Here is a 14934-nt window from a genome sequence, read left to right as displayed (position 1 = left end):
ATACTCTTCCAAGGATTGCAATCTTTTCAGAATGCAGTCCAAAGTTACTCTCTGCTTCCAACAGGTTCACTTCTCTCTCTCTCTCTCTCACTGAATTGTAACATCTAGTGTCCATTGAAAATCACTTTTCTCAGCTTTCTAATAAATCCTGAACAGACCACCTTGCAGCATGCTCACCCTGATGATTCTTTTTCTGGTCACTCCAGGATGAATCTTATGGCGTTCTTAAGTTCTTGCCAATTCCCTTTCCTTGACCAGAGAACCTACTGCCGTAAGCAATCTACCTGGTAGCTATCACAGAACAGCCTTTTCCCTGCTGCTTGCAGTTGCTGTTTTGTCTCTGTTGCTCTTCCCCAGACTCTTGATTGTTGTCCCTCCATTCTGTGTCTGAGGCAGAAAGTCTGTAATAAAAAGAGCATTTGCTTCTGCCTCTGTTTTCAGAGTTCCACCTGTCATGTGCATTTCAGTAGCATGCAACCTGGACCCTCCCACTGCAAGTTGGTCTGCAGCCCTGAGCAGATGTCCCTAGTCCTGGTATTGGATAGGCAACACAGTGCCTGGACTCTTGCTCTTTGCTGCAGAGAACAATGCCAATCCCCCTCAAATATTTTGCCCCCTCACATATTTTGCAAGCATGTTCACTAGATTGATCCCTGGAATAAAAGGCTTGTCATATAAGACGTATAACTTGGGGAATAATAGTACCTTATTTGAACTGAACCACATATCTGAAATTTTCACAAGTTGTCAGTGCTTCCTAAGGTGACTGAATTAACAGATGAAGGCAGAGTTTGGTTTGAGTTGTAAGCTACCTTATTTTACGAAGTAAAACAGAGCCCAAGGTATTATGTGAGTCACTTGGTCCAATCTGTACATTGGCTTTCTTTATACATCGCCTTTAAGATAATAAAACATCTCCTGCTTCACGGGAGCATTATAAAACAAATCTGACACTGAGTTACATGAGATATGGTCAGATGACCAAAATGCTAGGTCAAAGCAGTAGGATTTGAAGGGGTATTTTAAAGGAAAAGAAAGACGGAAAGGTGTATTGAGGGGACTCGAGCTTTGGGCTGAGGCAGCTGAAGACATGGCCACAGTTGGAGCCATTAAAATTGAGAGTGTTCAAGAGATCAGAATTAGATGAGAGTAGATATTTGAAAGTTTTGGGCTGGAGGAGATTATATGGTTAGGAGGAAAGGTCATGACGGAGTTTAAAAAAGGCACGAGAATTTTAAAATCAGCCTTCTCTTGACTGGGAGCTGAATGATGTAGGTCAGCAAGCAGAGTGTTGATGGATGAATGAGACTTAGTGAGAGCTAAGACACAGGCAGCAGAGTTTTGGATGACCTCAAGTTTATGGAGGATAGAATGTGGAAGACCAGCTTGGAGTATGTTGGAATAGTCAAGTTTAGAAGTGAAAGGTGAATGAATGCGTATACATTGTGTTTAAATTTTGGTTCAAGATTAAGCACATGATACTATTCAGCCTTGGTGACGTATCTTTCTTAATTAGCAGTCTGAAAGATGTGCTGGTTCGGAGCATTGGCCATGCTAAATTCTCCCTTCAGTCTACCCGAACAGGTGCTGGAGTGTGGTTGCTAGGGGATTTTCACAGTAACTTCCTTTGAGTGATAATGTCAGCCTACTTGTGACACAAATGAATAAACATTAAACTTTTTTAAACTTTAAAAAATACTCAGAACCTTGTGACTCAGTCATAGAGGTTTACAGCATGGAAACAGGCCCTTTAACCCAACTTGTCCATACCGCCCAGTTTTTTCCACTAAGCTAGTCCCAATTGCCTGCATTTGGCCCATATCCCTCTGATCCCATATTACCCAAGTAATTGCCTAAATACTTTAAAAGACAAAATTGCACTCGTCTCTACTACTGCCTCTGGCACTTTGTTCCAGGCACTCATCACCCTCTGAGTGAAAAAATTACTGCTCTGGACCTTTTTGTGTATCTCCCCCCTCACTTTAACCCAATGCCTTCTTGTCACTGGACAGTTTCACCAGCTCCTCTTATGTTTTTCCATTCTAATTATGGATTCAAATCCACTGAAAGGAATTCTGAAATATTTTACGGAAGGATATTCAAAACCTTCAGTTACTATTCTGAAGAGAACAGGCATAGCACAATTGATATGCCAGTAGAGTGGACAGTGATTAGAAATATTAAAGTAATGGCTGAGTTTTGCTGAGATACAAAATACAGCACCAACTAGCTGTGCAGATGTGAAAGCAGAGTGTTGGCAGTGTTCTCTCTAATTTCGCTTGCAGCGTTCAATCCGTTTCATACACTGTGCGGTCCTTTTAAAATTGGAACACAGCCAGTCTTAGCGGGACTGCGGCTTACGTGTTCTGTGCATGGCATGTTCCTGATTGCTGTGTGGTTGTGCAGCCATGCAACTTAGAGTGAATGTTGGTCTTGGAGTTTGGGGAAATAGATCAATAAACCTGTAGAATGTGTTCATTTTTATATTGCCTATCAACTTGTGCATCAGTAGTGATAAAGGATGTGGGGGAGAGGCTGGAAGAATACTCCCGTATGGTTGCAGCATGTAAAAGTAGAATTGTTCGCTTAATAAACTAAACTATTTAAACTATCAGCTTATGTTCGTTCTCACAACCACACAACTTTACATGGTGTCGGGAGATGGAACAGCGACTCTTACGTTTTTAATGAGAATATCATCGACAAACTGGAAAAGGTTTGTGAAAGAATGACGTGTCACCTGCTATGCTGGCCTGCCTGACAAGTGAAAGGAAGTTCAGGCCTATATGCTGCTAAATCTGGTGGGCCAAGTGACTGAACCTTTGCCTTTCAGGAGGTAGAAGACAAAGGTACTACTAAATTTGAACAAATCTGCATTGTGTAAAAGCACAATCATGAATAGACATGCTTTCAACACTGCTAGTCAGAAATGCGTTGATTCCATACAGTCGTGAGTCTTAACACTGAAACTGCTAGCAACAAAGTTTGAATTTCGTGCTTTCACTGATGAACTTGTCAGAGACTGTTTAATGTGTGGAATATACAGCAACAGTGTGCATAAGCAGCTGCTACTTGAAAAAATGTAAATGTTGGAATCTGCTATTAATGCTTGTATGTTGAATGAACAGTTTGGGGGAGATTTAAGAGAAGCTGAAGTATTTTCAGTGCAAAACTCACTCTGTTCAATGCACAACGGCCAGCACCCATCAGAAAAAAGTAAGTGCTTTGCATTTAACAAATGCGGCAATAATTGTGGTAAATGGAATCCGTTTGTCTGGTGCTGTAGATTGAAGCAGACCAGCAGCTACAAGCCATATCAACCAACTACTGTCACAAGACATGGCTACCTCACTAAAGCTCAGCATGTAAACAAAGTGAATGAACAAGAGATACAAAACCCCAGGAAGCAATCTACTGTGAAAGTGTTGACATCACAAAAAAGGTTGAAGTATTCACAATTTTCAACATTTTTTTGCAACAATTCCATATTAAAAGTCAAAATTGATACTGGGGAAAATGTAATGTTTTGTTGAATCTGTTGCTGAAGAAAACAAAGAGCCCTGTGCTTCACTTGATTCTACCAACAAAGTAAACCTCATTGCATATGGTGGACAGATCGTCTGCACAGAACAGTCACCCTGGACTGCATGCAGGGCAAGTTTCAATTCCATGTAGCTGACCAGGATGTGAAGTTGCTGCTGGGCCTCCCCGACAGTGTTGCACTTTGGGCCTGACGTACATACCTTACAGCAACAAACTGAGATGCAAGAATATAGATGCCTGTTTGAAGGTGTCTATGTTCCAGGAATATAGAGACCTGTTTGAAGTGTCTTTTATCTATCACACGAGACTTGATGATTCAGTGCCACCCACTGTCTGCTCCAAGAAGAGTACCCTTCACTATGAAACAAGGTAATAAACAAACTAGACAGAAGGGCAAGACTGGGTGTTGCCTCCCCAGTAGATAAAGCCATGGAATGGCCTCTGCGATGGTAGCTGCAGTAAAGAAAGATGGCACAGAATTTGTATTGACCCATTTTACCTTAAAGCACTGCTGAGACCTCCATCTAATGCAGACCGTTAAACAAGTCATAGCAGACGTGACCAGTACCAAAGTCTTTAGCATCTTGGATGCAAAATGCAGATTTTGGTAAATCTCATTCAGTGAAAAATTCTCAATGTATGACATTCATGATTCTAGTAGGCAGACACAGATTCTTGTGAATGCCCCATGGTATTTCTGCTGGCAGCGAGGTCTTTCAAAAGGTCCATGGAACAGCTCACAAATCAGCACAATGATTTGTGAAATCATTGTTAAAGATACCCTAGTTTGGAGTAGCACAGTGGAAAAGCATGATGAATGCTTGGGTATGATCCATAACAGACTCAGACCCTTGCAATTTGAAGCTTAACCCTGCTAAATATAAATTCAGAGTCAAAGGTCCCCACGTGCACCTCATTAATGGTGTGAATTCTGACCCAGACAAGGCAAAGTCCGTACGATAGATATTTACTCCTGATGATGAACAGGCTTCCTCTGCACAACAGATCACCTATCAAAGTTCATTTCATGCTATGCTACAGCAAACCAACTGCTCGTTTGCACCAAATTCACCACCAGGATACGGAATCACGCTGAGCCCACAACAGTGTGCTCAACAGACTCCGGCCTGCTTTCGGCCCCTCCAGTACTTTGGATGAAAACCTGTGGTATTGTCAGCAAATGCATCTCAGTACAGGCTTGGAGCAATGTGCAGCCAAAATGGCAAACCAATGGTGTTTACATCAAGAGCCCTTGCTGACACTGAAACTTGTTATGCCCCATATAGTAACAGAACTCCTCACTCTTGTCTTCATTTGTCAGAAATTTCATGACTTCGCTTATGACTGCCTGGCTATTGTTGAAACTGCTCTTTACCATTCTCTCAAATCCCCTCCATATTGTGTCCCATACTTGAGGTGAATGATGCTTAACCTCCAACAATGCAACCTTGTGTGATCTATGAGCATAGCAAGGCAGATTCCTGTTCAAGGGCTCACCTGCCTACTGCTGGGTATGTGGACTTCGACTTTATGACAATCCAAGTATTGTCATCACAGAACAGATGAACTCGAACTTAAAGCTGCTCTACAAACGGACTACACTTGCAAGTAACTTCACAACATTATTATGAACGGCTGGCCTGCAACAGCAAAAAAAACTTCCCCATGAGCTCTGCACTTAGCCAGGACAAGTTAGCACTGCAAGATGGACTTATACTGTGTGATCAGATGTTCATAATCCCTTTTTTTCTCTGCAGAAATACTGCACCCAGCATCTCCAAGTGACCAAGTGTTGGGCAAAAAAAAAGTCACTACTAACTGCATGTCAATGTATAGTGACATAGAGAAGGAGGTCTCCAGATGTGCACCATGCACTTCAGGCTCGCCAAACGAAAGAATTGCTGCACCTTCATGAGATACCAAACCTTCCGTCGTTCCTTCATCACAACAGATGTATTTGACTGTAATAGGAAACTGAGTCTGATCTTTGGCTCATTCTTGGGGTGGTTTGAAGTTGATTACCTATTTGACAAGGAGAACACTCCATAAGGATAATCCAGATGCTGAACAGACACTTTGCTATGTGTGACATTCCATAACGGCAAATGGCAAACAATGCCTGCAGTTTGTGTGCAGGGAGTTCAAAGACTTTGTGCACATGTGGGATTTTGAGTATGTTGTAAGCAGTCCCCTGTTATCTACAGTCAAATGGCTCGGCAGTGTATTCATCAAAGCACCTCATCAAAAAATGTATTGCTCAACCTGCCAAGGAAAGGTCTGCTCTCAGCAGCAGAGAATGTTCTCCAGCCACACAAGGACTATGTTTTCTGTTCCCAAACCCCTACTTCAGCCTAAAGTGGGAACAAGTGATAAAGTGGGTGAGAGGGCCTGAGTAAAATATTCTGTCAGAGATTCAGTGCAGACTCGATGGGCTGAATGACTTCCTTCTGCATTGCAGGGATTCTGTCAAAGCAGTGTAGTTATCAGTTAATGGACTGTTCAAGCTATCACTTGTGTCCTCATTCTCTCACAATCACAAAACTTTACAAAACCTTTTGTTGACTGTTGAAAAACAATGCAGAGATTTGAGCTCCCATGTTAGCATACTTTGGCTCTCAAGAGAAGTTGCATCTATAGTGGAGGCTGACATGTGGCTCACCAACTTGTTCTTGTGTGCGCACCTGGGAACATCTAACAGTTCCAGGGTGTAAAGGAGGGATGATTGTTGCTGATTTTTGTTGACACAAATTGAAACTACAGCACAAAAAGGCAGCCTGAGCGTTACCACCACTGCCCAAAGCACCTCCTATCACCAATATTGTCCTTCCCCATCATAGCCTGAGCTCACCACACCATTCTAGCCTCTTGAACATGCTTTGTTCCTACTGCCACTTATTAGCCAGTTAGTAATGGGTCTTGGTACTCATCTATTTCAATTGCAAACTTAGTCGATCTGCACTGCTACATTATTTTGCAGACTTCCCTGCAAGTGAACCACCAGGTAGGAATCCATGATCCTCAGTTTGAGAACCACTGGTGTAGAGTACCAACACTAGCACAAGTTGGTTGGTCTGGGCTCTATATTTTACTTTATTTGATAAGGCATACTTTTGTTTCAGTCCCTCTTTCATTTCTCCAGGTGTGCAATTGCATTTTTGAAAATTATTTGCATGTTAAATGCATGTTGTGAGCATTCGTTCAGTAATCTTTGAATACTAACAAAGCAATTTATTATTTTCTTCTGATGTATATGGAGCGATGCCACATTTAAAAAAAATGTCAACAGTGATTATTACTGGAAACTATTCTAGTTGACTGAAAATTAGTCACAGAATTCCCGTAAAGTTTAAACAAATAAGACCCTAGTTAACTCTTGGAGACTTTGGAAGGTTTTCACATAAAATCTCAGAAGCTTGCAATTTGATTTTGTCAGGGAATATGAGTCCATAAATAACTAAAATTGGTAATTTATAGAACTTTTTATGGTAAAACACGTACTTTGCAAAGGAAGTTTGATGCTTTGTAGATTAATATTTGCTAGAAAATTGTACATTTGTTATGGCATTTCCATTAATTTTGTAAACTTTTAAAAACTGAATATTATTGTAAACCTAATAGACATACTTTATGTTGAATTTTTTTCAATGATTGTGACCATCATTTAGAGTAGCTTTTACTTTCAATAGCATGATTAGTCTGAATTTAATGAGACTGAACTATTCTTGTATGTGCAGGATACAATCTGAGTGGAAAACTTGTACTTAATGAAATGCTTGCTTTTAAGTATTTCATATATGTAGTATATTATCATCTGTATAATTCGGACTGGTGCCCGTTTCTACAACCTGCAAAAGTAGGAATGTGATTTGATAACTTTGTTATATGGATGTGTTTTTTTATGCAAGTATGGTGCATACAACTCCCCTCTCTTCCCCCACACTCAAAATACAAACTCACCCAGCAGTATTAATAAGATTGAAGATTAAGTTTTTTACATTCAAAAACAAAATTGTTCACAATCTTAGTTGCTGTGTAGCAGCTGGGGTAAAATGTTTACAATTTGGCCTTGTATATAGCAAGACACAGGTTTTTAAGTTTGAATCACAATGTTGTAATTTACAATGTGTATGTGCGCCCATGCGCGCCTCTCTGCGTGTGTCTGTGTCTATAGCTAGTATTCTTTGCTACTAAGCAAGGTTGCAATGAAAAATAATTGATAGTAAGGAATGTGAATCAAGGCTTAGTTCGGAAAGTGTTATTTGGTGAACAAGATTAAAATCCATTGTTGATGCATGAATTGTCTGGGAACTTGTACTGTAACCTCGATGACTTCAAGGCACTAACTATGACCAGAATTCTGCAGGTATTCCTAGTAAAGGCACAGTTTATAGCTTTTGGATCCCACTGAGTTGGAATTATGGCATTATTTACTTGAAATACTTCAAGTAAACCTACTACATATAGCTCAAAACTTAATTTTATAACATTTGGCAATGACGTCCATGTTAGATGATTTTAAATGCTGAATTATTTTAGAAAGCTTATGAAGATCTGTAAATGTTATCAGAAGCCATTAAAATTATCTGTACAATATAAATTGCAGATTCTTGTGCGTATTCATGGGCGGCACAGTGATTAGTACTGCTGCCTCAACGCACCAGGGACCCGGGTTCGATCGCGGGCTTGGGCTGCTGTCTGTATGGAGTTTGCATGTCCTCCCTGTGTCTGCGTGGGTTTCCTCCAGGTGCTTTGGTTTCCTCCCACAGTCCAAAGATGTTTGGATTAGGTTGAATGGCCATGCTAAATTAACCCTAGCGTGAGGGGATTAACAGAGTAAATATGTGGGGTTATGGGAATAGGGCCTGGGTGGGATTGTGGTTGGTGCAGCCTTGATGGGCTGAATGGCAGCCTCCCACACTGTAAGGGTTCTATGATTCAATTTAATATTTTGCATGAATTTATATACAAATGGAGGAATATCAATATTGCACACCAGGAGTTTCCTTTGCCTATCATAAAGGCTTATCCGTGATGGTTTATTCCTTCAGGCTGGTCGAGCACCAGTATGGTATATATGGAATGGTGGGCCATGATTTAGTTACCACTCTATTTAAGTTTCCAAAGTTATGCTATTTGATACGAGAAATTGTTGAACCAAAGCTCTAATGCTTCTGTGCATTTTTAGGGAGGGGTAATGGAGAGAAAATATTATCTTCAGGCTCTCTCTGAACTGTCCAACTGGCAATTCAGTGAAACATTAGCTTACTTGATCTCTCCATCGAGGATACAGAATTCCTGAAAGATATAGTGCGAAGATTAGATGGGGTTCTATTCATCAATTATTTTCCACGTAGATGTGTGTCCGTGTACCTCCTTTCTCATAAAAAGAAGCTGGATGAGTACAAGAGGGAGAAATGGAGAAAATAATTTAATAAGGTGAGATGAAGTAATGCAGCAGATGTTTCTGTGAAGTATAAACACCAATAGTGGCATGTTTCTGTGCTGCAAAAGCTGTCACCCTTCAGAACTTGGCCAAATGGAAAAAGAAATCATCCAATATGTAGTGCTGGGGTTGTGAACTCATTCATATTCTTGAGAAATGTTAAATATCTACACCAAAAGAGTCAATAATATGGTTTCATACCAGCTCAATCCTTTTATTGTAAATGCGTTATCGTCGTAGGCCCAATTATTCTAACAAATGCATTGCACAGTATGAAGTGCATTGCGCAACTTCTGAGAAATTCGATGCTGTACTCAACAACTGAGTCATTTGTGTTTGAGGTCGTAACATTTTACTAAAGGAGAAAACAAAGTGGTACTATACGTTTTGAATTCCACTACAAATTATGCCAGTTTAGTGAGGTATTAGCTGAGGCAAGTTTTTCTTTTTGCAGTGTGATGTGGAGCATCAGAAATGCCTTATGTGGATCGACAGAATCGTATTTGTGGATTCCTGGATATTGAAGAAAATGAAAGCAGTGGAAAATTTTTACGTCGATACTTTATATTGGACACTAGAGCAGACAGTTTGCTATGGTATATGGACAATCCACAGGTCAGTGTTTTATTTTGCATTGTTAACTCAAGATTCGACTGTCAACATATTGTGTCCCTTGCAGCAGTTCAATATTGGAAATGGTTCTGCACTGGATATTAAAATTCTGAGTAAAATATACTGTAAATGGCAGATATGTTACTATTCCAGATTGTATATTAATGTGTGAGTAAGCAGTAACAATTCATTACTGATTCTTGAACTTGAAGGTAGCTTTATTTCTGGTACTGAACAATTGCTATTTATATAAACTCAGCTCAGTCACTCAGTGCGTGCAGATTTTATCAAAATATGTTTTTCATTAATGGTAAAGATCACATTTTACTCATGCACGGTTCATGTTTTGATGAAGCTTGATACCATTTTAAAGTTGTACGCTCACGGGGGAGCAGTTAAAAATATAAATTTGCACATGAGCAATCACTTTGAATGCTAAAAATATTGATTTTTAGTACCTGATTAATTCATGCAAAAGCTTATCTTTGTTTCATATCTAATATAATGTATATTCATATACAATATAATGAAAACATTACACTGCTTTGTTAAATACCATTAAAAATGGTATGATCTCTTCATGTTAGCTTGAAAAATGGAAATGCAGATTCACTTTAATAATTTGATTTCTAGTGGATCACACATAAGCAGCTGATTGAAGGAAATCTTGTTCGAAAAGGGTTTGACAATTGGATACAGCAGATTTCCTTCCACTACCAGGTTAACATATTATCTGAAAATGCCAGTGCTGCAGCTGCTCTCATTTTTAATTGTTGCATCTTTATTTGCTTTTAGAATCTGCCATCAGGAGCATCACACGTTGGGGCTCTTAAACTTACATACATTTCTAAGGTAATTACTGGTTTTGATGCGATTTGTTTGTCCTACTAAATAGAAAAATCAAAATGGTCACGTTTTACAATGCAGAAAGAAAATGAGAAATCAGATACCTGATGTGTAACTCAAGGCTTATGTATCATTGAGGTGCTTCAGTGTCAGCAGTGTATTATATAACTCTGCAGAGGTACTTCTATGGTTCGGTACACACCCACAGATTTTCAATCTACTTTTGAGATGTAACCAAGCCTTAAAATAAGAAATTGCTTCAGAAATGTTTTCTTTGAAAACAGTGTTGACTAGATTTATGCAATTAACATGTATAGGAAGAAAGTTAACAATACTTTTACCAATTACAAAAAAAAAATGATATTGTCTTAACCTTAACAGCTAAACACCGTTCCAATGAAACAAACCCCGTAAAAACAATCTTGCAACAGATTTAATATACAAAATACGAATGCTCACGTGATGTTGGAACTTAGACCTGTGGTTGAATGCTGCAGTTCTGTTGAGACACACAGAGAAGCGTGGAGTCAGAACAGCTTCCCAGAACACCAACGAGAGAGACTCTAGTCAAACCAGCCACCAGCAGCAGAATTTCCATTCTAGGAAGGCCAGGAATCTTGCTTCCAGCTAACAGTTGAATTTCCAAAACCAGGGAGAGAGGGAGGAATACTTCTTTTCAGCTTGATGTCCCTTCTAAACTAAAACCGCTGCCAGCCAAATTAAAAGTGAAGCCTTGAATTCACTATTAAAAAACACTGTCTAAAACATATGACTTGCCACCAGTCTTCCTCCTAACAATGCAAGGTCATAAAAGATCCCAGAGTAAAAATAAACAAAACCCTGTTTAAGCCATTGAAGTAGCAATAGAAGGACTCGCAGCAGACGACCTGGCAATAATAAGAAAAAGCTGACGCTGAGAGAGCTGCAGAGAAAGTGTTTTGGAAAAAAAGCATTTCTTAAAGGTACACTAATGTTACATACTTATTCTGAGGATATTTTTTATACACATTTGTTTTCCTGTATTTGATGTGTATTTGACAATGCCTATTTAAAACTAAAAATAGAACATGTAATATTTCTCTTGTATGTTGACTCACTACTTGTGATCTACCAGGTCAGCGATGCAACAAAGCAAAGACCAAAAGCAGAGTATTGTTTTGGTAAGAATCTTCCAAAACTGATTTTATTTGGTTTAAATGATCGTTAACTAGAGCCACTAATGATTTCATGTGCTGTATAACACTGATAAAGCACTGAAAGAAACTAAAGTACTAATTTTCATACCTTATCGCAGGGTCAAGACATCCCAAGGAATATGAGTCGAATTACCTTGTAAGCATAGTCAATGTTAAAAGAAAACTTGCATTTTCATAACCGTAGGTTGTCCCAGAGCACTTTACAGCCAACAAAATGACTTGATAGTGAAGTCACTAGTGATATAGGATACAGTGCAGCCAAGTTGAACACTGCAAGATCTGAGAAACAGCAATGTGACATTGACCAGATTGTTTTGTTTTCAAGTGATGCTGATTGAAAGATAGTTATTCCATAGGACCCTGGGAGAGCTCCCCGTTTTATTCTTTGATTATAGAGCTTGGAACATTTTATACCCATTTGATGATTTAACATTACATCTGAAATACTATTCCTCTGACAACAGTATTCTACTGTATAGAATTGTAGGACTGATTTTGTACTCGTCTCTGACGTAGAGCTAGAATCCACAAATCTGACAGAAACGAGAGTATCACTGAGCTGCAATTAATATTAGTATGAACCTTTGTCCTCCTTGTCTCTTGCTGTTTAATTATACAAAAACCCATTATCTGGAATTATTGTTTTCTCATTCTTTTTAATTATACAACCTCCAAGGCTCTTTCTAGAAAAGCCCTAATCTTGCAGCCTTTCCTCATAGCTTGATCCCCAGCCTCTAAGGATCAGCCTCATGACCCTTCTCTAAACTGCAGCAAGAACTTGCATCTCCTTTATTTCCACCCTCCCCCCAAAATTTCCATCACCCTGCACATTTACCATGACTAATCCACCTAGCCTGTATATCTTTGGACACAAAGGGGCAACTTATCATCTGACCTTCACATCTTTGGACTGTGGAAGGAAGCCGAAGCACTTGGAGGAAACCACTAGATAAATGGGGGGAATGTGCAAACTTCACCCAGACAGTCCCCAAGGCTGGAATTGAACTTAGATCCCTGGTGCTATGAGGCAGCAGTGCTAACTACTGTACTGCCTGAAGTTATAGCAGCCACACAGACAAACTAAGAGAAAGCTGGTGATGGTTAGCAGCTGAGATTTGCCACGAGACTCCGAGACCCCTGTTATATTTTGTGGATTTTTGCACTATGTAATTGTTCTGGTTCAGTGCTTAAGACTACTTCAGAGAAAACTTTCACTTGCCCAAATAACTAGTAAGTGCATAGCATGGCCAGTGCTCCAACAGAACATTTTTCGTTCTGTTTTGGTCCGTAGTTTACCATGTCCTTGACTTCACCAGACAATGGCTTAAGTTAAACTGGCAAACATGGACAGCAGCAAAAACACAATCTCCTTGAGAAAGTAGAACAGCATACTTTTGTGACTGTTGCCCTAAACTATAATGTACACTCATCTAAATTTTTTTTCCCCTCTTGGGTTCCTGGAACTTTCTGGCCTGGCCTGATTCTGAAGGTTTCATATGGGTTCCTTGATTATGCTGAGACGTACTTTCCAAAAAATGCCTGGGACCAGACCAATAATAGCATCAAATGCAAAGAGCTGCCAATAAAACATACTGATATGTTGTGATCTCTATGGAGACTGATAATTTTTCAAAAGAGATTTGAATTCCCAGTGACTGACTTGTGGTAAAGTTTCAAGACTGTTACTGTAACAAACTAAAGTCAACTAAGTGTTACTTAGTAGACAATACTCTAAACGTCAGAAAATATATCCCTTATTACTTTCTCATTATGACCCGCATCCTCATGCCATGTTTATACATTATGCTTCACTCTTGTCAGTTGAATGATCCAAAGTTACTCCCAGCTTCCAATGGGATCACTTCCATTTCACTGAGTCATAAGTCAAAAATAATTTCCTTGTTTTTTGAACATTCCGAATCTGAGTTCCAGCAGCAAAATCCCCTCTCGGTGTGCAGGATTTTTTTTTAAACAGACTGCCTTTGCATTTGTAAATCTACCCATGGACATGGCACTGCTCTAACCTGGCAGGTGGATTACAGTAGCCCCCTGTCCCCATGGCTTATTACCAGTGGGACTAGCAGGAAGCCCCATGACCTTTTTTAAACCTTGAGTTTAAAACAAAACAGTAAAAACATAACTATTATATAAAACATTCTTGGTGCAAATTAATCTAGTAATGTTTGTATTTGAGTTCAGTAGCATAACTCTATTTTGTTAGCCAAAAAAATGAATTCTGCACTTACTACATTAAAATAATCTCGGACATATTTTTGAGATTGAATTACAGTACCGATTCTGATCATACATTTTTTTCCCCCACAGCCCTTTCAGTGATATGTTACATTTCAATCATTCAATTGGCTTGCATGCATTGTTCAGAAATTTGAATTTTCTCAAACGATTCAAACCTTGATTTGCCATACGTTCATTCAGATTTCTTAATTCCACTCATTTTTCTCGATTTATTTTCTTCCTGTCTCTGTTAATTTCACAATAACAGAAACCTGACCAACATAATTGTAATGATGAGGACGTGAAGTGTAACAGAAGGACGTTACGGCAGTATATTTGCAGGGACAAAGTGCACTTTAAAAATTAAGTATTAAATTTTTCTAGCTCTGCAAATAATAATGAACATTGGAACTTTGAGTTACAAATACAGCTGTAAGCTACCAGTAAATCAAATACATAATTCACAAAATTATAATGATAAGAAAGTTATGTTTGTCTTGTGGAAACTCATAGTAACTTATACAGTAAGAAATTATGCCATATAGTTTCTCTGAAGCCGAATTTGCCCATCGGAAATTATGTTAATCTTCACAACGGGAAGACATGAAATTTGATTACTATTTTTGTTTTTACTTTAATTTTGAAGTTACAAAGCCAGTGATCAGAATGGACCAGACAAACCCAAATCGATTCCTTGCTCCAGAAACCAAATTCAAAATCCAGTTGAATCCAATTCATCGTCCCCACAAGAGAAATAAACAAGATCCAAGCAGACAAGATAAGGCATTGTACCCCAATTTGGGCTTGATCACTATTTCATAAGAACATAAGAAATAGGAGCAGGAGTAGGCCATCTAGCCCTTCGAGCCTGCCCCGCCATTCAATAAGATCATGGCTGATCTGTCGTGGCTCAGTTCCACATTCCCGCCCTCTCCCCATAACCCTTAATCCCCTTGCCTATCAAAAACCTATCAACCCGCGTCTTAAATATATTTAGCGAGGCAGCCTCCACCACTTCAACGGGCAGAGAATTCCAGAGATTCACCACCCTTTGAGTGA

At 39.3% G+C, this 14934-nt stretch overlaps 1 protein-coding gene across 5 annotated transcripts in view; it reads left to right on the top strand.

Annotated features, from left to right (window-relative positions):
- plekha1b (pleckstrin homology domain containing, family A (phosphoinositide binding specific) member 1b) overlaps window positions 1-14934 on the top strand; it is a 68773-nt gene that overhangs the window by 14716 nt on the left and 39123 nt on the right. For all 5 annotated transcript variants that reach the window (XM_080205698.1, XM_080205702.1, XM_080205700.1 and 2 more), the window contains exons 2-4: window positions 9441-9601; window positions 10394-10450; window positions 11559-11604. In XM_080205698.1, the coding sequence (XP_080061824.1) occupies window positions 9461-9601; window positions 10394-10450; window positions 11559-11604 (244 nt within the window). In that variant the 5' untranslated portion in view covers window positions 9441-9460. The remainder of the gene's footprint in view (window positions 1-9440; window positions 9602-10393; window positions 10451-11558; window positions 11605-14934) is intronic.

Source organism: Carcharhinus amblyrhynchos, chromosome 17 (genome assembly GCF_965287045.1).
Source record: "Carcharhinus amblyrhynchos chromosome 17, sCarAmb.v2.hapA, whole genome shotgun sequence".
NCBI classification, from domain to species: domain Eukaryota; kingdom Metazoa; phylum Chordata; class Chondrichthyes; order Carcharhiniformes; family Carcharhinidae; genus Carcharhinus; species Carcharhinus amblyrhynchos.
This window is presented reverse-complemented; position numbering and strand designations above follow the sequence as displayed.